This window comes from Telmatherina bonti, assembly GCF_933228915.1.
Source record: "Telmatherina bonti genome assembly, chromosome: 1".
Classification (NCBI taxonomy): domain Eukaryota; kingdom Metazoa; phylum Chordata; class Actinopteri; order Atheriniformes; family Telmatherinidae; genus Telmatherina; species Telmatherina bonti.
The window spans coordinates 27,010,735-27,038,234 of NC_136619.1; the positions used below are offsets into that span (position 1 = coordinate 27,010,735).

At 37.0% G+C, this 27,500-nt stretch overlaps 1 protein-coding gene across 1 annotated transcript in view; it reads right to left on the reverse strand.

The window, feature by feature from the left end:
• The window catches only part of plekha7b (pleckstrin homology domain containing, family A member 7b), a gene marked incomplete at both ends in the record, with an annotated part of 75,872 nt that extends 54,917 nt beyond the window's left edge, over positions 1–20,955 (reverse strand). The window contains 3 exons of the mRNA XM_079246088.1: positions 20,523–20,580; positions 20,687–20,763; positions 20,873–20,955. Coding sequence (XP_079102214.1) covers positions 20,523–20,580; positions 20,687–20,763; positions 20,873–20,955 — 218 coding nt within the window. The remainder of the gene's footprint in view (positions 1–20,522; positions 20,581–20,686; positions 20,764–20,872) is intronic.
• Positions 20,956–27,500: the final 6,545 nt, after the last annotated feature.

A 27,500-nucleotide genomic window follows, 5' to 3' on the forward strand; every position in this document is an offset into this window, starting at 1 on the left:
TAAAAGCAGTCATTGAAGAGTCTCCCACTGGGGCATTACATTACAGTGATACACAGGGTTAAGACAACACAACTGCTCCACAATGCAGTGCAATTGCAACACCCGGATACAATACTCTTAGACCCACAGATAAAGAAAAAAGTCAAAATATGCACTTCATCTGCTTGAATGCAAACAGATCTTTTCATGACAATTTCTTTTTTATACCATGGTCTGGGTGAATGCTCGATTCTGATTGGTTGCAGGGTGTCCATTAAAAAGTGATATAGGACACCAGTTAAAAAAAGTTACATCAAATAGCACAATAATTCTAAATCATTGCGCTGGCTCAAACGCCAGTTGGTAACCGTGGCAGCAGAAATGTCAGCGACAAACGGACAAAACAGAAAGCAGAAAGAATATCTGGACGAACTATGTCAAACCCATGGTTACTAATGAATGTATCTTATCTGCCAGTTTTTAATTTATCTTATTCCTTCAGGTTAATTTAGACCATTGGTTGAACAATCTCTGTATGTACTGTATTATGTTCATGTTCTACCGAGATTGTTAGTTGAAATCAGTTACTGCAGATCAATATCTATCATATTGTTTCAACCGTATTAAATAATATTTAATCAATTAGTTTGTGATGAACCTCTAGATCTCTTAAAAAGGGACAGAGTGGCTCTGATGTCACCCTGCAGCAGTGCAGCGGACAGTGCGTGTGTTTCTCTGCATCAATGCTCCAGCAGTTACACCAATTTCTCAGCGATCTTCGAGAATTTAGAGCATTTAAAGCATTTAGATTTTTCCACAGCCGAATTTTTCTTATGCTATTATAGAAACCTACCATTGCACGTCCTCCCCGATTTCCTTCATATTGTGAAGAAATATGCATTTTCAGGCAGAAAATCACCATATTTTCATTGGAATCTGTTAAAAGGAGGGGGCGGCACTTCCGTTCAACACTCTTATCTTTCAGGTTCCAACCCCTGACAGCACGCAGTGCGCACACACTCATTCCCTCATATTCATACACACTGAGTTCCCTGGACCACACAGTCCCACATTTCCCACAACACTATCATACTTCACCATCATTGATGATTTGTTGCAATAGTATCTGCTGCCATATGATCTGCAGGTGCTGCCAACAGCGGTTACCTTGGCAATGTCACAACAAAAGACATTAAATAGTCCGCTCACCCGCTTCTTGTTAAAAATATTATTTTAACAGTGAAAACAACATTAGTAATTGAGCTTGATATTATTTCCTTTGTGAGTGACCATGGTATAAGCGAGGCAATGGACGGTTCACGCCTCCGCATCGTCCATTCATTTCTGATAATGGACACCTCGTATGGCATTATCCCTTACTTATTATGCAATATTAAACACACTGTAACAGTATGAATGTGCAGAACACACAAGAACCCAGACAACCTGCACAAAGTTTTGAAGAGGGTTCTCAAAATCAGCTTGCTCTAAATGAACTTTGATAGTTTCTGCTATCTTGTCAGAAAGTACTGACCTGTTAACCACACAAAAAAAAAAATGCTTATAAAATATCAAAATGATAATGAAAAAAAAGATGTAATAATCTTTCTGGCCTGCCTACATCTCAAAACAGGCCATTACTTTATCAGTTTTACAAGGAAATCAAACTGATGGATTAAATAAAACGTGAGAGGTTCCACTTGGCCGGGAGGACCTATTTGAATTTAAAGACTATTTTTAGCTCACTGTGTCTTTAAAGTGGGGAAAGCTTCCAGAGACTCAATGGGCTTATTAAGTCAACCATCAGTGGAGGGTATGGGGGTGGGGGGTTGCTGCATCTGGTGCACAACTCTACAAACTTCAACTGGCCCATAGGATTGAAATTTTACCCGAACCATCCCTTCTCAGGAATTTTTATCTGACTCACGGAGGCTGATTTAAATCCCAGTCTGGGGATTCAAAAAGGTCACAGTCGTAAAACACCGAATGGACTATCTTTTTAAATATTTAAACCTTCTGTTTGGTATCATCATTATGTCTATTCTTAGAAGTATCCAATTGCCCGGAAAATGTGCCGTTTGTCTGTGATTAAGGGGAGATCACTTCCTCTCCCCTGTATCCACCCGTATTCTGTCTACTGTACTTGTTTTAGGAGAGTCAGTTTTCAGCACTAAAATGTTTTAGCCATTTAGTGAAAAACATCTGTTTAGCATATACACCTGAGTGAGGAATGAAATAGGAAAAATGATCTCTGCTGGGTGTATCTGACAAATCTTCAGTGATGCTGACTAACTTAAAGCTGACCATGACATATCCATTAAAGACATCCATGTACAAAGACCTGCACCAAACCCACAAGAGGCCCATTGATGTTAGTTGGACATGACCTAGGTCATAAATGTAGCAATATATCTTGCAGTGAAAACATTATTGATTTAAAGCCCAAACCATTAACTATTATCTGTTGATCGTGGATGAAATTTTGTGGTCTGGTATTTACAGCCCTCTGCCTCTGAGGTTGAGAGCACAGCAAGAGGGCTGACTGATCAGGAAGCATATGCTGGAATGACAAATAGGCTAAGTAACCTTATCACTGTGGCTGACATGGAGACCTTGACAGAATGGTAATGTGCTTGAGGTATTCTGCATGGCTCTATGACTATGAACAGCATGCTTTCCATGTCACAGGCCAATTAAAATTCACATATCTAACCAAAGTCCATCTTAAAGTTCATAAAAGCGAATGTCTGATTTCATATAAGCAAAGCAGAAAAACTATGCCAATCTGCAAACACTACATTCAAGCTTAAAGTTAACACAAGTAACAGCAAGTCATCGTTCGAAAAAAAAACATTACTTTGCACTGTCTGCATGTTGAACTGATAAAGCTGTGATCCTGCATGTGGGAGTCTGTACATATAACATGTAGCTCTGTAGACCTATGTATGTGTTGGGTTTTGTATAGACTGCCAGAAGATTAAGATATCATTCCAGGAAAAGAAGTATATTCCTTTGAAAAGCATATCTCTAGATGTGAGGAGGACAGCATCAAGCCTCTACAACAATCTAGTTTACAGAGACATTCCCCATTAACCATGTGTACTCTGCTTTAGAAATCACAGTTGTGCTGACATCAACGCAGCAATCAGTGACCTGGGACCATGAGGCACTGCAGTAAGCATCTCTCCTCTCATGCTTGTAAGGAACACTGTCTTAGTACACAGTGGCACATGCACTCTCTAGAAGCAATCCAATTATTTACAAAACAAAAACATCTTTTGTTACATTACAAAAACAGATGATAACATATCTGTCAGCATGCATCTAGAGTCTCCTTCCTGCACATATACTTTGTACAAGCACTTAACAGCATGCAATCTAAAGCACTTTCTCTCCTGCAGCTGCTGGACAGCATCAGCAGACGCACCTCCTGAGAAGCTGCATAACCGTACAATCTCACATATGTGTTAGGAGAGGGGCGTTGATACACACCTGTGAGTCGCCCCATACACTGGCCGCCTCTTGTAAGGGGCGTGTGAGCTTGATTTTCCTGGCTTGGCAAACATGTTAGCTGCAGGTCTGTGATTTGCTGTGCTGTGCTCGTCTCTGTGGTGCCTGTGTGTGTCAATGTGTACTTCTCTCAGCTGATAGTGCTGCTGTTTGCTGACGTCCTCTGCTGAGCCCCGTGGCGTCAATTCATTCAAAACAGCCTGTTTCCCGCCTCTTCTGTGTTGGGCTGCTTTAGGTGGAGCTAAAAATATACGCAATCACCAAAATGTCCCCTGCCTCTGATAGCCGTATACTCTTGTGATTAGATTTATTAAGGCCAATGAACCACACCAATAAATCATTTCAAAGGCCCTAAGGCACCATGAAAAACCATAGGTACAAAGCATTGCCCATAACTTGTATAATAGTAATCAAATATCTCTCATTCCCTCTCTGTCGTGGCACTCCTTCTCTCCTTACCTCTCCTCTTCTAATGTATGCATCGCTCAGCAAAGCTCTGCTGGCTGAGCACCTCCCTGAACTGGACGCTCTCCCTGCTCCATTCCCTCTGCAGTCATGCGGGAAATCCACAGCAGAGAGGGGATGGAAGGAGGATGAATTACAGCAGGGAAATAAGAAGGAATGAGGAGAAAGAGATGTGGGAGGTACAGAAAAAAAATGGAGATAACAGGCAGGGCAACTTCACATTATACAATGACAACTATATTAAGTCTTGGGTGAAAGCTAACGCTATTTTGGTAGTCAGCGGGACATACATTTTAAGATGTCCAGCTTTGAGCAAATTATTCATCAATTTTTCAAAGGCTACAAATTTCACACGAGCCAGCTTTGTCAAAGTTATTCTTAAAAAAATTGTTGTTGATTTTTTAAACGCCACGGAGCTCCCCCTCTGTTCCCATTACACGTTGCAATGCAGAGCTGGTGTAACAGGCTCACTGTAAACAGCTTAAACGGGAAATACTGCCAGATGCATCCAGTTGAGATGACGAGGGAGCATGAGCTGGGATAAACATGAGAAATGGAGGTGGAGACTGGGCTATGACCCTACAGTTGAGGAGACTGATGACTCTGCCAAGCAACAAATGTCTTCTATCAGCTAATATGTGGAGTCGTAGGTGAAAAATGTTTTCTACACTGGCTAAGGAGACTGGACGTACAAATTAAAGTGACAATACCTGCACCCACACACATACACACAAGACCATGCAGCTGCCATCCAGCTGCTGTTGCCCTCATTCCAAGAGTTTCATCCTTGGCTGCTCTTTCTCATTTATCTATAGCACACCCTCCTTCACATCTCATTAGCATACCACCGGAGTCATGGCCCTTACACTGCAAGTAAAGACCTCATCAGCCCTGTGGAAATGATACCAGTCTGACAGATCTCTGGGCATAACTTCCAACAATGGCTATTCGAATTACGCATTAGCTGTCTCTTTCAGTTACTGATTTCACTGTACAGAAAAACTCAATAAAAGTTTATTTGAATGTTAAACAGTGGAAAATATTTGCAAAGCCTGAAAGCAGTTACACAGTTTCTGCAGCAAAGAAAGGGTGCAAATTGTAGAAAGTACTATAAATAACAATGATATATAATTAAATAATGGGCAACACATTTTTGTTGATACTTCAATAGTTTACTGATGGGTAATGTTTGAAATCTAAGAAAAAAATCATTAAAAGAAAAGAAAAAACCAGCACAACAAAAAATCAACATCCTCTGAACTAATCACCACATGCACTGTAGTATTGTACACAAAAACTGTTTTAACAAAAAGAATAATAGCAAATGAAATCATTTTTTAGACTTCTCCTGTTAAAATTATTCCATCATTCCCACTGCAATTATCTGAGATTACTGTGATTGTTTCACATAATGATTACAGTATTTGACTGCTGCCCTTTTAATGATGTCAGCTTCTTCTGCTCTGATTTAATGACAACAATTGGTTATATTAATTAGACAGACTGCTTTGTAGTAAGCTTCTGTTGACATTAATGTTATGGATTTCATACAAAGCGAAATACCACAGCGCTTCTGCGGGACATGTTTTATTTCAAAGACAAATTCAAAAGGACAGTCCAATAATGCGGAGGGTGTTAATTGTTGGATTTTCAGCAAAACCTTGTGGTGATAAAAAAAAATGGATCCATTGTTAAACTGATGTGAATCATTCTAACTAGCCCACCCATATTCTCAGACTTATGCTAAAATGATGGTGAAAAATCATACAGAAAAGCTTTCATTGTAATTTTATTTCAGTTGCGGATAATAATCAGCAAACTAATTTTCATGATTGGAGCTGCCCTACTTTTTGCCCTTTAATGATACAGGAAAAGGCATTAAACTGTTCAATCCACACCACTCACTTGGCAGTCACTTTTCAGATTCAGGTTTTAGAGGACAATATATACAGTAATATAATGGCAATCAGAGAAGAAAGCACATATGCTGGAAAATGCGTGAAGTTACAATTTTGAGGTAATATTGTTTTAGAGCAATTTGGTTTCTTGTTACTATGCTAATACTTCACTTCATCTAATACCAGAGGGCAAATTTTAATTGAGGCTTTTTACATAGTGTAATCAAAACGATGATTTTACTTTGAAAATATGTATTATTATGTTAAATATCTACTCGTGGTTTCCAACTTTCATGATCCCAACAGCTTTGTGTAATCAGGGACACACGTCTGAACTGTTAACCGCTCCAACAAAAAGTTATTGCTGTGGAATGTTGTGTTTGCAACTCTGAGTTGTAATTTAGTTGTATCTGGTCGTAATTGCAGCAAAATAGAAGGTAGTGTTTGATTGTGATCACAGCCAAAAAGACAAACACTGAAGGAAATCCTGGAAAGATTCTGCATAGACTGATATGAAGTAAAAGTTCATTAATTTAATACTATAAAGCCACATGTATCATATTTGATACATACATTTTGCATTCATATTTATTGGAAACTTTGCTCAAAACCCTGTTGTACAAGATCTGATACTTGCCTCCTGCCTACTAATAGGTACCAGGGATCAGAAGATTACAATACAACAATTTGACCACAGGGTCCTAAATGCTAAAACTACCAAAAAACTTATTTTTCTAATTTTGTGAAAGGGCCATATATAAACATCAGATTTACAAAAAATTGGACGTCTCCCTTGTTTTTCTTAAGTTGGGGTGTAAAGAATTAAAGGTGATCGCTATTTTAACTTTGTCCTCATAAAAATTTGCGACAATATAACACCATTTACCCAAAAAAAGTGTCGGATAAAACAGTGAAATAGCAAAAATTAAACAATGGTTATGCTAAGAACGTCATACCCATCATGGGAACGCTAAACAAGCTGGATTTAGCATCATTGTTGTAACTTCTGGGGGATATTATTGCTTAATATGAACCCAATATCCTTTGTGGTATTTATTAACATCAACACGTTATCTGAGATCTGTACTTTAATAATATTTAATATTAATATTTGTCTGAGAGTTTCAGCCATTAATGGAAAATGAGTAAGCAATGAGGTGAAGATGAATTCACAGCTATGTAGTTGAATGTCTTTGCCATGTGTATCATATTTCCATGCAATGTTGTGGGACTGTTAACTGCTATGTTTCATGAACACATCATTCAGAAGAGCTGATTTTAAAGGTTGATGATAATAATATCTATTTATTATCCATGTATGTAAGTCACAGGTATGAAACTAATACTGAAAAGTAAAAACATACTAATTATAAAGGATACAATGTTTCCATAGCTGTATGAAAATACAGACCCCAACACCCAAGAATGTGAACCTGTGGGAAACACTAAGCTTTATGGTTAACAGTTACTTTTGATTGCATGAGTTTTTAATGCAGGATTTTTACTATTTTTTTTACTTTTGAAGACTACTTTAACAATGAGTAATAGGAATTTTGCTTCAGGAAAAACTCAGAACACACCTTCACTACCAACATTATCATTCAATAGGCCTTAATAAAATGTGAATACAGAAAAGAACTCTTCACATAAAGGCATGCAAGGATAGAATTAAAAGTATTACTATAATCTTTCATCAGAATCACGTGAATGTTTAAATAAATAGATAATTTCTAAAAAAAATAAAAACCCTGAGAGTTCAGTGCAAACAGCTGAAGGCCACATACAGTTAATGAAGAGGATGTAAAACAAAAATCAGAAAACAAAACACAATATAATGTTTTGGCACTCAACTGACAAGCCTCTGTGAAACAGGCCAAATGTACTGACCATTAAACTGATTCTTTCTACATTCTTTCCATAGCTACCTGAAACATACATGTTCCTAATGTATCTCTGATAACAAAGGAATTTTCTCTCTGTAAATGTTGCTACTCACCGGTTAGTGAAAAAGGCTGAAATTAAAGTCCAATCCAAAGGTCCAATATATCCAAATATGTGCTGATCATGAACAAGACCAAAGAGGAAGGAACCTTGATGTTAGCTTTATGGATGAAAACCAAAAGTCCTAGATAAACTGTCTAAGGGGGTGTGCTAGAAAGGACACAGAGGAGTGTCAGATAATATATCTGCTGTTTCAGCCTTCTTTCTACTCTGACCACACAGGAACACTGCAGGCATTTACAAAATGTAGCTTTGTCTAGGTTCTCTAAGGAGAAATAAATGATATTACTCTGCTGTTCAGTTCCTATGTACAGGGTGATGACAAAGGAAAGAGGAAGGGCCCAACCTGCTAAGTAATTCTGGAGCCACCCCCTCTCTACATAAGTAGTTATCATCTCACGCTGTTGTCCAGCAAAGTGCTGACCTTGGTCTCTGACTGCAACCAGAGCCCTCTGTCTCACCTCAAGTCAACTTTATCAGATCCCAGCCCAGTCAGCCAGAGGGAGAGAGGGATGAAAGATGGAGAGAAAAGCTGAGTGGCGACTTGGGCTGCTGCAGGGCCCGTTCAATAATCCACAGACAGACATATGGATAAGAGCAGGGGGCTGGAAGAGGGCAGTGTACGTCGATGTGATTGACAGCCAAGTCATCATTCCTATCTCACTCACCTGTTTTCACTGTTGTCATCCTGGCAACAGTATATAACATATTTCAGCTGTCAACAACAATAGTACTATCTCAATAAACTCAGTATCATGTTTTTTAATCAATCCAGTTAGTATATCAATCAACACACACACACACACACACACACACACACACACACACACACACACACACACACACACACACACACACACACACACACACACACACACACACACACACACACACACACACACACACACACACACACACACACACAAATAGAAATGCAGTAATGGTCTTGAATAAATTAACTAAAGCTCCTTAGATTAAAAAAAAAAAAAAAAAACATGACTTTTTACAATGAAACCATACAACACAAAACTGATTCAACATATACAAGGAAAAAGTTATTTAGACATTAAATAATGTGTGAATGTATTCATCATGCAAAGAGATAAGTTTTTAGTCTGGGTTAGAGTTCAATACTTCAATGAAAGTACATTAATTCATCATAGCAGGTAATAAATACAGGCATCCTTGGTGAAGCGCTTGTGGCCAGTAAAGACTCAACAGCAGTATCTAGTGGCTACAGAAAGAAAAGCAGATCTTTTATGCAGATTTCCACCAGGTCAAGATTCCAGCCTGGGACCAGGTTGGACAGTACGCTGTCATTAAGATGACAGTTGCTTCAGAAATGTGATGATTTCAAATTAACTAGTTAACTATTATATATTATACCCAGTAGTTGGAAGTGATAACTTATTACAGCATATGGAATGATTAATGATAAAGAAGAGACTTAGGAAGGAAGATAAAAGTATTCAAAATGAATCTTTCATCTCTGCATGGAGGCTAATTAAATTGGATTGCTTTGCAAGGAATAACACAGCTGTGTGGTCAATGTGTTCAATAAATCCTGACCACCACATCAGTTTTCACTTGCATGGGGCAGATAACTGTATCCATTTATCTTATTCACACTCAATATTCCATTAATGTGGAAAGCAATTAAGTAATCCACAATGAGAAACATTTTTCAGAGCTTATGCACTCAATCTGCTGCTGAACATAACCTTATTGAAGTGTCAGGTTTACTATTTCTTTGAGCTCCAGTGTGTAACATTTATGGAATCTAAAAGCAGCAATGCTGTGCTGTATTCGTCACTAATTTACTGCTTCATTTGCCGTCTTCACAGAGTGAACAGAAATAAACAACTAAAAGTTTAAAGTTGTTTTTTTCTATTTTTATTTCTTTTCTGCCTTAAAACACTGGCATCTGAGAGAGGGATTGAAAAAATCTTCTAGATTGTGAGCCTTAAGGTGAGGCAGCAGTTCACACACTAAACAATGATATAAGCATACTATATATTTTAAAGTGAAATATTTATAGGTTTGCTGCTTTACAAATTATTATCACTCAACCTTTGCTTGTTGGTAATTTGGCACATAAGAGTTTTGATAATAGAGGGAAAAATGGAAGCCAGTTTCTCTTTGCCAAAGATGCCAAGCATTTCCATGCTGTTGTTTTTTTTTTTCTATAACTGTTGCATAACTTATTTTTTTGCTTAATCTGCCATGGTTTCTATTCTTGCATTAAAGTTTGGACTTTAACCTTACTGATGCACTGTGTTTAGATTCTCATTGTTTCTCAAAATTCATTCATAAAGGGCAAAGGGTGTAGTAGTCCACCGACAACAGGACGGTTCTGGTTTAAATCCACTGGTTACATGTTTTTTCGCAGTTCTCTGCAGGTTTTTCAAAGTCCAAACAAATGTATGGTATGCTGAAAGGTTATTCTTGGCGAAAATGTCTGTCTCTCAGTGATGGATGGAGATCTGTTCAGGATCTAGCTTGCTTCTTGCCAGTGTCAGCTGGGATTCTTTCATAGTGAATGGACATATTTGTACTATCGGATTTGAAAAGACTTAGCCTCACATTTCTAGAAATACATGAGATATAGAAATGGCAAAACAAATATTCTAACAAATATAAAAAAAAAAAAAATGTCTGTCAAAATCCATCAGAAATTAAACTTGATTTATTTATTGGTTTGTTTGTTTTTATTACGGGTGTATTTCCTGGCTACCAAGTGCCCTCTATTTGTAGTTTGTACTTTAATGAGTAGTTGTACCTCCTGGCCAAAATCCCAATTGTTGGTTAACTTTGTTTGGTCTTTTATTTGGTAAGTAGTGACCTTGGGATTTAACAGAGCCTTTAGAAGCCTGCCTTCTTTGATTCAGTGTTTTATTTCAAACATGTCAAGAAAAAAACAACAACAAACAAAAGTAAAGAAGCAAATGCACAGTACAAACATGCAAACATGAGCAATAAAGCAAACCTAACATCAAAACACGTGATTTTATTTTAGGACCAAAAAAGGAATGGGAAAAAGTTTAAACATATACAAAAAGAAGAAAAATAAAATAAAATTTGACTTGAAAGTGAGATAAAAATATTGATTCACACAATAAAGATTCACATGTTCGCACTGCAACTGGCAGGTTCAGCAAATAGTCAGTTACAGATTCACACTGAACAACTCTTCTTTTGAAGAGACATTCACAAAAATCTGTGGAATTGCACGGTCATATACCTGTGCCAAGAAAACTTCTGTACATTTGGCCACCTTTATATTGCTTATCAAATCTGAACCAAGTATGCTCTTTTTTTTTTTTTTTTTATTAGATGAAAATGCGTACAAAGAATGTCTCGAAAGAAAAACTGTTTATGATCTCCTTTCAATGTTAAGCAACATCCATCTTTTTCTTTTTGTGGCAGCAAACTAATCCCTGCCGTTCTAACCCTGCTCTTCTGCTGAGACGAGACAGTGTAGAACCTGCTTCTTTCTGCAGTGTCTCCGGTCAAAATCTGATTCTAGCAGAATGTGGTATAAGGTCATTTGTCATTTTAAAACATGTAGGCAGAACATATACAACAAACAGTAAGAAACTACTTCCTGACTTTACAGAAGCAGATGAAATTACTCAGGTGGAAAGCTTAAATCTTAAATGTCATATAGAAAGTGAACACAGAAAGATTACTGATGCAAACACAAATTCTCACAAAGACACATTTTACTCTGAGAATACCACATATTGGTTACCTTCTCTCAGTCTGCCTCTCATCCATTTCCAGATTGTGAGCCTGCAGATCAGCAACCCCCTCTGCTTCATGATGAGCCAAGTCAGTCCCCAGACCAAGGGGCAGACAGCTGCAGCAGCAGGTTCCCATCCCAGCTCGAGCATCTCCCCTGCCCCAGCTCTGCTCTGACTTCTGCTGTTCCAGCTCTTACTTCTCAACCTGCTGAAGCCCACTGTTCAGCGAATGACTCATTCCAGATAATGTATATCATCACACAGAGCAAACCTCTGCCCTGCAGGTCTTAATGTATTCATTCAATGCAGTTTCCTGTTTTAAATACTGTAATTCTAAACAAGCCCTGACAGAAAGCTTCCTATCCACCCCTCAACACAAATGTCCATTGTACCAAGCACTAAATTTACTCTTTGTTTTCATTGTCATTCATCAATCCACTGTTTCAACCTCCAGCCCACTTTGAACGCCTGTACAGTATAGTATTTATTGTCTAATCACTACAAACCTCATAATAAGTCATTCTGGACACAATATTGACAAACACAGGGTTGTGTTGCTCTGACCTCAAGTGAGGGTTCAAACTACCTCATAAGGAAGAGTGGAAGACAGCTGCATAAACATGATAGCTGGAAAGGACTCACACACAGATTGATAAAAATCATCAAACAAAAGTGAGAGGACTTACTACCTCATCAACAGCCCATTCATAACTCCCTGTCCTAATACCTTGCTTATTAGTCCTCCACCTGCCATTATAAGCAATTTGAGAATATTCAATGGTTACAATACACAGAAGTCTGGGATGACTTCTCATTTCTTCATTTAGTACCCTGAAAACATGCTCCTTTCAGTTGCCTGTTATGCAGCACTAAAACACTGGTTCATAGCTTAAGTTAGGTACCTTTTTATGTATGAATGTTTCAATCTTGAGTGGCTTAACAAACAAAAACACATTCTTCTGAAAATGGTCAGGCAAAATCATGTGAAAATGCTGCAGGCTTTAAGACCTTCAATAAGCCTGAAGAAATATTGCTTCATACCACTTGAAAGATTAAAGTTTGGCCACTTGGACGTAAAATAATAAAATTTGAGGTCATTCAGGATATCTTTCTCGGACTGATAACTTGTACTTAACGACAAGGCCAAGTCACTTTGACGGAAACAGTCTAAAATGTTTAATGTTGTTTGTAAAGTGAAAATGAAAGAAAGATTATGATCATCATACTCCTGTATAAAATAAGACAAATATTTTATCTCGTAATTTTGTTACAATAACTAGTAGAATGGTGATAAAACTCACTGGTCTCTTATTCATCTTAAAATACATGAAGCATGTTGGCTCAGTAAAAGCGTTTTCACCTACTATGTTTTGCAATGGTAGTATTAGTAGAGCAAAAAGCTGGAAGTTAAATGAACACCAGCTATCAGAGCTGGTCAGAGCCTTTAGAACTCTGTTGCTGCAGGGATAACAAGGCATGACATTCAGCATAACTAAACGAATAATTAAATTCTCCAACCTGAAGTTAAAAGCAATAACTGAGAAAGCTACTCTAATTGTTGCATTACTGCTTAATAAATTCAATGTGTAAATATTGCCAATAAATTGTATAAATAACTATAGCTGGAACATTCCTGAGTCCATTTCTCAGATTGGTAGTGATACTGTACATTCACATTTGTGTCCATGTTAAAATTGTTTAGAATATTCAGTTATTTGTCATTTTCACAGGAAAATGTTTAACCTGTAAAAACAGGAAATATATCAGTTTATTTTTATCTGCAGTTAATGAAAGCTTGAGATAACTGTTTTAGCTGGTAAAGATGCCACTGTTGCAAACATTGTGGCTTTGTTGGCATTGTAAAATAGAGGTGTAAATGGAGACAAATTACCGTGACATTAAAGACACACTACAGATCTTTTCCCATTTTCCTTGTCACACACCCCCTATCAACGACTAATTCGGCATCCATCTAGCATCCCACCTGACCTGTTAGCCCTCTCCCGCCAGCAAAGGACGATCTTACAATATGTCTTGTGTTTGTACCTTTTTCTCTTTTAATCATCCTGCGTTTCTTTGCTGAATCCATGTTGCTGCATGTCCAAAACAGCCAGTTCCTTATTACAACGTTAAGCGAAACTCATCACGTCACGTCTCAGATGTAAAAGTTGTATAGTTCGGTTTCTCAGCCTATGAACACTGCTAGGTAGATGTCACTGTGTCATCAAACAAGTCTGGAACGTTGAGTTTTAAGGTCAGAAAGTTATGCAGTGCGTCTTTAAAAGGTGCTTCAACAGCATGGAAAGTGACACCTCTACAGACACAAATTCATGAAACGCAGCTGCTCCAGAACTCTGCAGTCCGCTTCAATAAACACGGCTGTGATTTAAAATCACAAATCAAATAAAGAGCGCTAAAGCTTCTTCAATACATTTAAGATAAACATTTAACTTAATAAAAATATGAAAATGTGTTTTTAATTAAAACACATCTTTACTTTTTAATAAGAATTACCATCACATAATCTCGCTATTCACGTGGTACCTTCCGGTTCATCCTCTGAAAAGTCAGCAGAGGTAAGTTCATCAGTAAGTTCATAGTAATGTTGCATGAGGGCACTCAAATCATGATTTTTTTTTTTTTTTTAATCCACCCTAGTTCTTGTTTCTATTTCAAGCAAGTAATTCTGGTGCTGAAATAAAAAAGCAAGTAGAACATTCATTCATTCATTCATTATCCTAACTGCTTAATCCAATCAAGGGTCACAGGGAAACTGGAGCCTATCCCAGCAGTCTTTGGGCGAAAGGCAGGGTACACCCTGGACAGCTCTCCAGTCCATCGCAGGGCGCAAGTAGAACAGAAACAAGAAAAAACAGATGAAAATATAGAAGTGAAGAAACATTTGGCTTACAGCCTCAAACTTCAGTTCAACATTCAAAAGCACCATGTGCACTTTCCTCCAAATATGGACTTAAGCCAAATCCCAACTCTTTCCCTAAGCCCTACCCCAGTGACTTGCAGGGGTAAGTTTCCTTTTCTTTCAGGGATCAAGGAGTAGTGGTCATTTAGCACTTCGGCTATGGCACTGGGGACCAGTTTAATGGGTAATTGACAACTAATCCCTGATCCTTGAAAGGTAACAGCCACCTTACCTCTGCAAAATAGATAGGAAGTGCGCAGCGATTGGCCTGGGGGGGGGAGAACTGGAACTGGGCAGTATTGTATTGTTCTTGAAAGCTTTGTATATTTTCTCCATTAACACAAGTGGGTAACGGCAGTCCAATAGACTTACTGTAACAAACTGCCAGTGGAGATTAAATTTTCTACAATTGCAGACACTCTTAAATCCAGGTTAAAAACATTTCTTTTCTCATGTACCTATGCATGAATTCTGCACAGCAACTTCTGGATGATCTTGCTTTTAATTATCTTAATCTAATTTATTATTTTAAGCTGTCCAGGGTGTACCCTGCCTTTCGCCCAAAGACTGCTGAGATGGGCTCCAGCTTCCCCGCGACCCCTCATCTGATTAAGCGGTTAGGATAATGAATGAATAATTTATTATTTTAATGGGATCTTTGCTATTTGTGCTGTCTTCGCTTTACAATCCCTGTAGTGCTTTGGATGTTTTTATGTAAAGTGCTTTGAATTGTTTTGTACATGAAATGTGCTTTACAAATAAACTTCTCTTAACTTAAATGGTACTATTAGCTTGTGTGAATAAAAAGAATGCATTGTATTAAAATGAAAAGATTGATGGTAAGAAGATAAATTAGAACAGGAGTGCCCAAGTCCAGTTCTTAAGATCTCCTATCCGGCATCTTTTAGATGCTATGCTTCTCCAACACCGCTAACTCAAATGAATGGCTCATTACCAGTCCTCTGCAGAGCAGAATGACATGCAAAAAAAAGGGAATTCAGCCATTTGATGCAGGTGTTTTGGAGAAGGCATGTAAAAGTTGCAGAATAGTATATGTCGAGGACCGGACCTTGGCACCCCTGAACTTGAACACCTGCACAATATGAGTATGTTATTCATTTTTGCTCACTGGTGCATCACAAGATAGGGAGTTGCTGTTATGGGAGCCTAATAAGTCAAACATCTGTTACTTGCAGCATGCAGCTCAAAATAACAAGTATCACCAATTTGAACATAATTCATATGGGCAGACTCTTAAGGAATGGAACACAGCAATTTTGTACATTACTGTTTTACCTGAGCTTTGTAGATACAAATCGTTTAAAACAATCCTATTCTTGTTTGCTGCTTTTGGCAGAGGCGCTTCATTTCACTGGTATTCAATGATGTGATTCCAAACTTTCATCATTACTGCCCATGGCGCTTAACAAACATTCCCGAACAATGACCCTTTACAACCACAGTCCTCTGTGTAAACACGAGGTTACCCAGTTAATCCAACACCCTGCCAGTGTCACCAACCATATCTGATGCAATTGCACCCTGATGTCAATTAGTTTCAATTAAGTTTCAGATCACATTCTGAGTCTTCATCTCAGCATTGACCTTTTCTGAGGAAGGAAAGAATTTGATTTGTGACTTGAGAGATTCTGCTCGTTTTTCCACTTTGTGGGAAATAAAACACACTGACTTTCCCCTCCAAAGGAGAGGAGGACCTTTTGGGAAAACACAGTTAAAAGTGATGCCTGTCAAGAAAAAGTCTTAAATCTGAAAAAGCTGTCTTTTATAGAACAACAAAGCAGAAATGAGGACGTTCGACCTAAACTTGTTAAAGTTTAATAGTTAATAACTGTCAAAGCGACAATCTCACATTTTACCATGCACTGACTGTATTTTTACTATACAGAACTTAGATAAGTAGTTACACATAAAAATAAAATACATAAGTTATTCTTACATCGATCACATGAATTAATACGATATTAGATTTATTCAAATTTGATGGTGGGGGTGAGGGGGATGCATGATTTTCATTTCCAACCTTGGATAAGCTTTTGCCCTGTCACATTTGGCAAAGATGTTTTAGACTCAGCAATAAGGTATGAAACTGATGTGTTTGCAGAAAACGAAAGCTTCATTAAGACTGCCTTAGAGTAACTGGCCTAGAGGGATACTTCACTTCTCTTTTGTTTTTTGTTTTTTATCCAATCTTAAAGAGCCCTGATCAAAACTTTCAAAACATCTCATGGCTAATTAACTCACTCTGTCCTGGTCAAAACAGTCAGCTATTTAAAAAATGCAAGCACAACCTGAATACATAATAAGCTATGGGACAAAAGCTAGATAAACAGATGTTAAAAATGCTTGAGTGACAATAAAACATGGACAAAACTTTTGGATCAGATGAATAGATGAAGTTACGATGGAAGCTGATTAAGCCCTTTTTCAGTGCAAGACGTGTGAGTTTTGTGGATATCAAGCACGTCATGCTGGACTGTCCCACAGCATTGTGAGGCCATTCAACAATGTGAACTGTGTCCTCAACAGGACACTATTGTACCTCAGTGGGGTCATATTTTTCCCACAGGGAGCTATACAATTGCACATTTCCTGCATTTGGTGAGTGCCAGTGAAGTGATAGAAATTAAACCTAACTGCATAAAGTTTAACAAATTTTACCCAGAAATTTTGTTACTATATTTTGTTTATATAGATTGGCTTTGCTTAGCCTCTACTCCAAAGACTTGCAGTTAAGATCCCTACTTCACTTATATATTAAAGAAAGCTTCATATAGTTTATGTGCATTAAAGAAATACTGTAATTTATGTAGTATAATTTTATTTTTAACCTTAAATTTTATGCTCTGGTTTTATCTCAATTTACTGTATTGATCAAAACCAGTCCAGAAGTTAAGACCTCAACCCACAGACCTGCTGAACGGACCAATTTCATCTGTAGTATTATCTTCAGGGATTGAAATGGGATTATTCTGGAAGATGATTCTTAAATTGGGTCACTTCCTTGGAGATCTGCCAGAGCTAAGGCAGCCAGACACACTCTATTTCAATCTTCTGTCACACATGACAACCTTTTTCTCCTTCTCCACAGTTCAGCCTGTTGATTTGTGAATTTCACTGCAGCAAAAGTACTGCAAATATGGGAATTACTTTATCTAATTATATTATAGCCCTTAAATCTTTTTGCAATAATCCAAGACTTCAGAGCAAGGCTTAAATCTTCTCACTTTCTGTCAATTAGCAGTAACACTGGTAACCATTAATCAGTTAGGGTCTGCAGGCATCAGGTTGACTTAAAGTGAGGTGTGAGCAAACGTGAATTTGACTACGGCTGCAGCACGTGAACAATACATCCTTTGTGCTTCAGCTCGGCTAAATTCCACCATCAACACACCACTAGATACTGACTGTTGTCACGGCAGCACCATGTGGACTTCAGTGCTTGGGTCTGTTATTGTATACCTCCTGAACGACTAAGAAATAAGAAAAGAAGCCGAACAGACTTTTGTTCAAGTCATGCAACTTAATGTTTTGTGCTAACTTTCTGATCAGCCTCAAAAGACCTTCAAAAAAAGTTTGAAGTTGAAAATAAAACCAGTCCAATGGCAAATCATCATCTCTACCATGCATCTTAAAAATACTTAGATTTAGTAAACATAATAATTATTGTGATATAATGAAAACATTTTCAAATTGTCAGTTTTCAACTACAGTAATTTAAAATTTCAGTGCTTTCAAGTGTCTAATATAGGGCCACAGCCCAAGCTGTTCAGCCCCTTTCCAGTTTATGGCAAAATAAAAATGGGATTTTAGGAGGCCACTCAGGTATTTTTGCTGCACTTTAACTGCACTTGCCAAGTAACATTAAAAAATACAAACACATCCTGAAATTACTGACAAAAGTATATCTTGTGCCAACATTGTTTAGACATGCAAAGTTGGCTGTTTTAGCCTTTAATTTGCCAAACAATATTTGGTTTTTAAGATCAAGATAACCATAAATTATCAAAGGCTGTGTATCAGCTGTGGTTCCAGCACTAAAGGAAGAACCAGACAAGTTGGACAAAAACGGACAAAAAACAGAAAACTTCAACCAGAGCTTATTTTTAATGGAAATAACTGTTAAATAATTTATCTATATATGTTAGATATAAATGGATAAATGTTTCATGTTTGTAATGACTGAATAAATGTATTACTCACTTATCAAACAGTTTAATTGTAGCATATTCATGGGATTTATGGGTTGATTAACTGACTAATCTTTAACCTATAGTTATACTATAAACATTTTGGACAATGGCAGACATGAGCCTCTTACAATATCTGTGACAAATCAAACAGACCAAAAGAAATTATGTCCTATATTATGAAATGTACTATCAGCAACGTATAATACAATCTGTATTCTCTGGTAAAAATCTTCCTTATAAACACTAAACAGCCACATGTATACAGAATTCAGAACATGACTTTTTGCTAAATGACACAGAAACAGGGACAGATTTCAACACAGCTGCATTGGTAGAAAAAGAGCTGTCCCGGTGTGTTTTCTCCACTGTTTCACCCCAACACATTATCCCTCGAAAACAAAGAGACAAGCTAGGAACAGCAGCAAAACAGGATCCCTCTAGTAAAGCCAAATGGGCAACAATTGGCTGACTTCTTTCAAAGCCTTGACATTTAGGATGCAGTATATCACAGAACTTCACCCTCATATTGTTTCTGCTTTCTCCAAGGAAAAACTGAGCGAACAAGGAAAACACAAAGACTGTCTTTACTCTACTCACAAAATGTGTCAACAACAGCAAATTTGTGGTCTGGAACCATTTTGTTTGTTATACTTATAAAGCCTGTTGTTAAAGTACCTTTAGTTGCTGGGGTTTCTTGTGCAGTTTTGACAAATTCCTGGGTTAACAGCCACTGGCTAAATTCAAGTCTCTACAGTTTTTCAGAGCAACTAATTGCTGTCTGCAAGGTACTGTATGCCACACTTCAAGTACCGGTACTTCTTATTAGCAGCTATCAACCCCTGAAAGACTTTGGCATTGTGAAAATAAAACTCTCCATATAGGAGCTGTCTCTGAAACAAATGAGGCAAGCTTAAAGGTGAATGACAGGATTTAGACATTAAACAAGCAACAGTCTTTGTAGTCTTTGTAACTGACAATGATCCTGATCCAATGCTGATATCTTTACTTAGTTGCTTGGAGCCGACTTTCTTATTGTTGTCATTAGCCTGACTTATCTGATTGGCTTAAGCAACTTGGTTTCCCTCAGAGACACTGTACAGAACACCAGAAGCCTAAAAATCGATAGCATAATGCAATGCAGATGGAAGTGCAAATATATGTGAGCTAGCCTCTGTGTAAACAAAACAAATGCGTCTGTGTGGCCGTGATGGTGCAGAGCCTTGCCTTTTATTTCCAAAGGCAGTCCTGTAATTCTGAAGACATGCGAAATCGGACGAAGAAAAACTCCAGACCTGTGTGTGACTTTGAAAATTCTGTCCTCTCTGCTTCAATAATGCAATCATGCCATACATCTCTGTCACCACATGCTCACACCCCTCTCCTGCAACCTTTACAGACTCTCCCTCTCATTCACTGCCACACACACACACACAGACAGGCTGCGCACCTATCTAATGGAGTGAGTAGAGGTCCTGCAAGGAGGATGTGAGGAGAATTTTAATAGCTTTCTTCCTGTCCTGCAAGGCTCCCTTACTTTCCACTCACAGAGAAGGCAGAGTTAATTGGTTTCATCTATCCAATGGGGTTTCCGTTTGTTAATCCATTTGTTGGTATGTTTCCCTGTCATGAGCCTTGTACATACAGCTGCTAGTGCAATTGTGTTTACAAAACACGTACAAATCTTTGCGTGTTTAAGGAGAATTGGAAAACCATTCCCCATACAAAACACTTTAACACGGGACAATCGGCTATAATGAGACGATTTCAGACCAAACAATGAGAACAAGCCACTCACTTGATGAAGTAACTGGCTCCTTCTTCCGTGAAGCCTTCTTCCCATCCTCTTGGTAAATCTACAACACGGGAAAGAAGACAGTGAACGACCCACCACAGACAGAAAACACACTGCAGCAACTATGTCCCGGTGGTATCCCACAAATCAGATCGTTTGTCGCGTACCTGATCGTATCATGTGTCCCGAGTTAACAGGTTCACCGCTGCGTGGATGTAGCCAAGTAGTGCTACGAGTTTTATCGCTGCAAGAAAGACACCTGTTACTGAACGATAATAAAACAGCAAAAGAAGACCCCCGCGGTGTGTTAACAGTGTCATGGAAAGTAGCCTAGAAGATTTACTGCCGCTCACTTAATGAAGAAGACCCGTCCATCTCTACAAACTCCGTACGACCAGTGGTCAGGTAGGGTGTCCCGTCCGAGAGGTGCCGCCATGATCCCTCGTTTCTGGCTCGGCTGTTCCCCCCTTTCTCTACCCGCTCCGCAGACTTCTTCAGGGAGCCCAGATAATACCACCGCTAGGGCTACGTGGCTTTTAAAGGGGAAGAATACCAAAGTGAGCAACAGAATCCCTGCAAGACTCCTCTCTGAGCAACCGGGTCATACAAGTAGTGGCATACAGCGGTAGATTAGAAATACAGACTCCCCCACTGCAGAAAATTTACTTAAAATGAGCCTACTGACAAGAAAAAGCGAGGTTAAGGTGGTCTATTCTTAGAAAGTATGCAGTCTATTAGCTAAATGACTGAGCTTTGTTACTGAAAATGAAAATGTTTAATCACATCCTAAAACAGCAGTTTCAGTTTTTGTTGTTGGGTTGCATTTACACATTTGAAAAGGAGAGTTAATGCAAAAGTATTAAACTTATGATGAAGCAAATTAGGGGATTTGCATGGAAACATTTTCTAGTCTAATAGTTGCTTAAAACAAGAATTCATGTTTGAAGATGAGAAATTGGACTGTTAAACTGTATTTGATTCATTTTAGTACTTTTTTGGGGGGGAAATGTTAAATTCAGGCGACATTATAAAAGAATTTCAGGCAAGCAAGCAAAAGCCAACTTTTTCTCAAACAGTGATGTTTAAAATTACCTCACATAAATTAACCATCAACAAGCCATTCATTCCACCTAACTGCTTATATGGCAACAACAAAGCTACCTGTTTTCCCTGATGTGTGCCTGGTTTGCAGAAACTAGGTTAAGAAATGATAAGATAAAGAGTAATTTAATTAATTTTCTAAAGAACAAAGTCAAATGTGGCATCACAGACACTGGAGTACACACAGCAATTAAGAGAACAGAAAGCCAAAGTAACAGTGCCATACTAAAATCGTGACTCTATTGTGAAAACACATATATGACATTCATGATGTGTAATCAACGCATCATGAATTCATTCTGTGGAATGCTAAAGCTGCATTGCAGAAGTCAAAGCATTATACAGACATTCAGAGAATTGAAGAAACAAAGTCTGAGGACTTACTAGTCAGTGAATGCTTAGTGTATTGATTTTATTCAGAGCCACAGAGATGGAGAGTTGAGGATCAGCACTAACACATCACAGCACTTTCACGAGACACAGCTGGATTAACCAATGCACCTCTGTCAAAGTTTATAAGTTTATTATTCCTTTTATATATATATATATATATATATATATATATATATATATATATATATATATATATATATATATATATATATATATATATAGATCTTATTTGGCTGGAGTGTTTTAGCAGTTCCTGCAACATGAAGGCATTGATGTTATGGACTGGCCCGCCTGTTCCCCTGACCTGAATCCAATTGAGCACATCTGGGACATCATGTCTCGCATCATCCACCAACACCAAGTTGCACCACAGACTCTTCAGGAGTTGGCGGATGCTTTAGTCCAGGTCTGGGAGGAGATCCCTCAGGAGAACATCCGCCGCCTCATCAGTAGCATGTCCAGGCGTTATAGGGAGGTCATACAGGCACGCGGAGGCCACACACACACTACTGAGCCTCATTTTGACTTGTTTAAAGGACATTACATCAAAGTTGGATCAGCCTGTAAGGTGTTTTTCCACTTTAATTTTGAGTATAACTCCAAATTCAGACCTCCATGGGTTGATACATTTGATTTTTATTGATCATTTTTGTGTGATTTTGTTGTCAGCACATTCAACTATGGAAAGAACAAAGTATTTAATAAAAATATTTAATTAATTCAGATCTACAGTGTGTTAATTTAGTGCTCCCTTTATTTCTTGAGCAGTATATATAAAAATAAAGGGAGCACTAAACTTACACATTGATGTTTTATATATATATATATATATATATATATATATATATATATATATATATATATATATATATATATATATATATATATATATACATATATATACATATATATATATATATATATATACATATATATATATATATATATATATATATATATATATATATATATATACATACATATATGAAACATGCAAATGCAAACCTTGCATATACTATGTGACTGGGTCAGAAGACTCATTCACTTCATTTTGCAGCTACAGTCACACAGCTTCAGATGTCTTGATCAGCTTACCAGTGAGTGCACAGAGGGTCTTTGAGGGAGGTCTTTGAGCTAACATGAAGAATTTTAACTGAACTTAGGAAGTTTGCTGTTTGCTGCATATTGATTAAGGTAAGCCCATTCTGGGATACCATCAACTTATTATTATGATACTGTAAATAAGAACAATTTGAAATCTTTTTCATCGATCTTCATCAAACAAAGTCAGCAGTTTAGAAGCACCAGCCTAACAGGATTTGTGGATGTTTGATAAGACACAAGCATTGTAATTTACTCTCTTCTCTACTTTATGAAGAGCAAGAAAATTAATCTATATAATGTGCTGATTTTTTTTTGCCACAATAACTCCATAGTGATTAGTTGATAACAGGGAGAATATCTTCGTATGTAATTTATGCTTTTATCGTTTGTATTTACTCTGCAGCTAAAATGTTAATGCACATATAGTCACTACTGTAGATAGATAGATAGATAGATAGATAGATAGATAGATAGATAGATAGATAGATAGATAGATAGATAGATAGATAGATAGATAGATAGATAGATAGATAGATAGATAGATAGATAGATAGATATCATGTATCCATGTGTGTTCTTAGAGTGGAATCTTGTCTGCATGTGAGTTAAAATATGTCTATACATTATTGGTTCTGGAAGCACTGGATAAACTTTGTCAGCCTCACGTCACCTTCACAGCAGTCACACTCTGAGGACAGAAAGCCTCTCTGACCATGACACATTACAATAGTGCTTACACTGCATCAACAGTCCTGCCCAATTTAACACTACTGCCTATAAATTTCTCTTTAGGGCAGGCAATGTTCAAAGTCACAAAAGCATTAGCACAGAAGTTATTTTGCTGAACATCAACAGACCAGCTGCAAGGTTTCATTTCATCACACTGAGCTCCCTTGTAAGATATATATATCTAATATCACTGATATTATTCTTTTTTTGCAATATTGTACTTTAACTGGTAGGATATATGTCAGTGAACTTGGCAAATTTAAAACAATAGAGATATCTTCTCCATGGTTCCTCAAATTTCTTGTAAACTGTAGATTGCAGTAATCGGATGTCCTTTTGTAAAAAGAAAGTGCTCTGGGGTTAGTGAAGAGAGATCCACAAGCATATGTCAACATTATAAATATCTAATCCATAACTCCACTTTGGGGCGGCTTTGTTGAAATATTCTCCGGTGGTTTAAGGCACTGTTCTTCAAAGATAGAGGGAGATAAAACATTTTCTTTTAAAACTCATTATAGTACGCCAGCTGTGCAGAAGCAGTTCACTGTAAACCTTCTTAAATGTTATCACAAAGAGGTCAGAATACAAAGATTTTCTTTCATAGAGTTACACAGATGTATGTTCTTAAAATGAGGCACAGAGGGTCAGGGAATGTTGTGATGTGTTTCAGGTAAAGCCACATGGTTTAGTCTTTGCAGTCTCTGATCTAAAATGCCTTTTCTATACACTAGCATCAAATAGGTACATCTAATTTCTTTATTTCAACACCATATTTAGCCTTACATGAACAAACCAAATGTGTGAGATATGATGTTTTGTTGCTCAGATATGATAACAGAGCAGATCCACGCCATTGTGTCAGATTAAACAAGAACATGTGTTGTTTTGGGAATAACACCTTTCTGCATGGTGAAAATTTGTTTGAATATCAGTCACTGAATTAATCAAAATCCAAATGAATCAGTAACACCACTGACACATTGAATTTACTGTAATTTCTTGCAATTTGTTGTGTGCTTTTCACCCTATCTGCAACATGAAGGGCAAAGAAGCAGGAACATATACTGCAGTGTAATCATCTTGTTGCTATGCTACGTTACTGTTATTTGACCTTGCTATGATTTATCATCATCTCCACTATAAAAGACATCCATTTATACATACTAATCTACTTAAACAAATACACTCATAGTTCCTGTGCAGTCCAGTGCAGCGCTGCAGTGTAGCCTCTGCTGCTGAATTCTGCATCTTGCCTGCCACAGGCTCACAATGCAGCAAGGTGACTCAATGTTATTATCTTTTCCTCAGAGAGACTCCTCCTGCTGAATCACAGCTCACCTAAGGTCTGAAGCAGAAAATGAGATAAAGATTCTCTTATTCTAACTTTGTTCTGTACCTGTTTTTGGTTCTAATCTACTTGGCAGAAGTCCATATAGGAAATCAATACTGTCTTCTTTTAAATGGGCTTTCCAATGTGTCCTTTAATGTCAGTTATTGGAAGATTAATACTGTAAATGAATGTATACAGGTATTTATGAGAAGCCGATATATATATATATATATATATATATATATATATATATATATATATATATATATATATATAGTATATATTTGTATATATTTGTATATATTATATATGTGTATATGTATATAATATACTCTACTCTAACTCAGTTTGAGAGACAGGAGACAAGCACCCAGAGGAGCACGACCATGCTCGATCATAAATACAAGACAGGATCTTCTATAGACATACTCTGAAGCAAGCAAGCTATCCGAAACACATAAACATTTTTACATAGATCAAACTATTAGCTTTTGTCAAGTTGATTATATATATATATATATATATATATATATATATATATATACATATATATATATATATATATATATATATATATATATATATATATATATATATATATATATATATATATATATATATATATATATATACTTATATATATATATATATATATATATATATATATATATATATATATATATATATATATATATATATATATATATATATATATACACACACATACACAAAACATATAGTAATATTTAAAAGTGGCCTCTTGTTCAGTGTGCAGCACATTTCATCATCATATAGCTGTTGATGAAAAAATAAAAGCTGATCGTTCCCATCCACAGGAGCTTTCCCTCACTTTCCAATTTGGTTATGATCGTCAGACATTGATTAATTGCCTTCCAGTTCATTGAACTTTTACACTGACATCTACAGGACAGGGATGTTATATTTAGTTATAAGCTCACATATCCAGAGAGAAACTACATTTATTGTTCTGCTGTACTTGTCAAGGCTCATAAACAGTCTTGGATTTTTTTTTTTTTATCATTATTTTTATTATAGTATGTATAACTGCAGTGGACAGCTAATTGTTAAGTGTTCCAATTTCTCGAATTAGGCTTTTATTCCATTTACTATAATATTTCATTTATGTAATTGAGATGTATTCACTAAGTGTATGAGTGCAAGCAAGGACGATACTTTCATATGTGCCTTTAATCAAATGCTCATTACGTGTTCTTCTCTCTACCACACTGAGCTTCTGAGCCAACAAGGACACAATTTCTTTTGCTCTGTAGTCCAAACTAATGGCAATGATGGACTCTGCCAATACATCACAATACCGCCCTCTTCTGGAGAGATGGTAATCTCACATGAGATTCTAGAATCAATTAAATATTTGGGTGAATGATGGCAGAGATCAATATCAAATTTGATTTAATGTCTATGATTGTATTTTTTAGGCTGTTTTTAAAATGTAAAACTAAAAGAACTGATGGACCACTGATTCACAGTACAGAATACAAAAGAGATTATTGATGAAAAACATTGTAAAACCATATAGCTCTGCCATCTTCAGTTCCACTACTTCTTTTTATCTACCTGGACGATGATGAGTGCATTGAGAAGAGTGTGATCATGTGTAAGCGCAGCCACAAGGTTCAATATAAGATCCCTCCCACGAGGTTAGTAAGCTGGACAGGGGTGAGAGGTGGACGTAGACCCATTAATCATGGAGTACTGCCTTCAAAGCTGAGTAAAAGCTGAGGCAGGTCTGCAGTTTGGGAGAGATTTTGCACCCTTCAGCTGTATTTACAGGAAGCTCAGTGAAAACTTTCTTTTTTTCTGAAACATCCACATGACCTTGAAACTTGCATGATGCTACCACAGAGATGTACATTTGATGCTTTTGTGCCTTTTTGCAGATAGTTGGCCTGCTTCTTAAAAGCTTGTTACATACAATACTTTTAATTGTAGTGACGTTTATGCTGAAGTGAAAACGTTGGCTTTTATTAATTAAACAATTATTCTTCATCATACAGTCTTAAACTGTCAGTAGTTCAATGCTCTTAGGATTATATTTAATCGTCGCATATCTAACCTAATCCACTACATTAAAAGGGAACATACTATAACCCACTTTTTTATTTAATTGGTCTGAAAGCTGAAAGATAAAAATGCCTGAACAGTTTATGAAATGTTGTTTGATAATATATCAATAATAATAAAATAAGAGTTTGTTATGCTATTTACTGAAAATTATTTCCGACTTTCCTTGAATTTCCTGAATTTAATTGATTACATTACGAAAATGGCAGGACCGCCCAGCT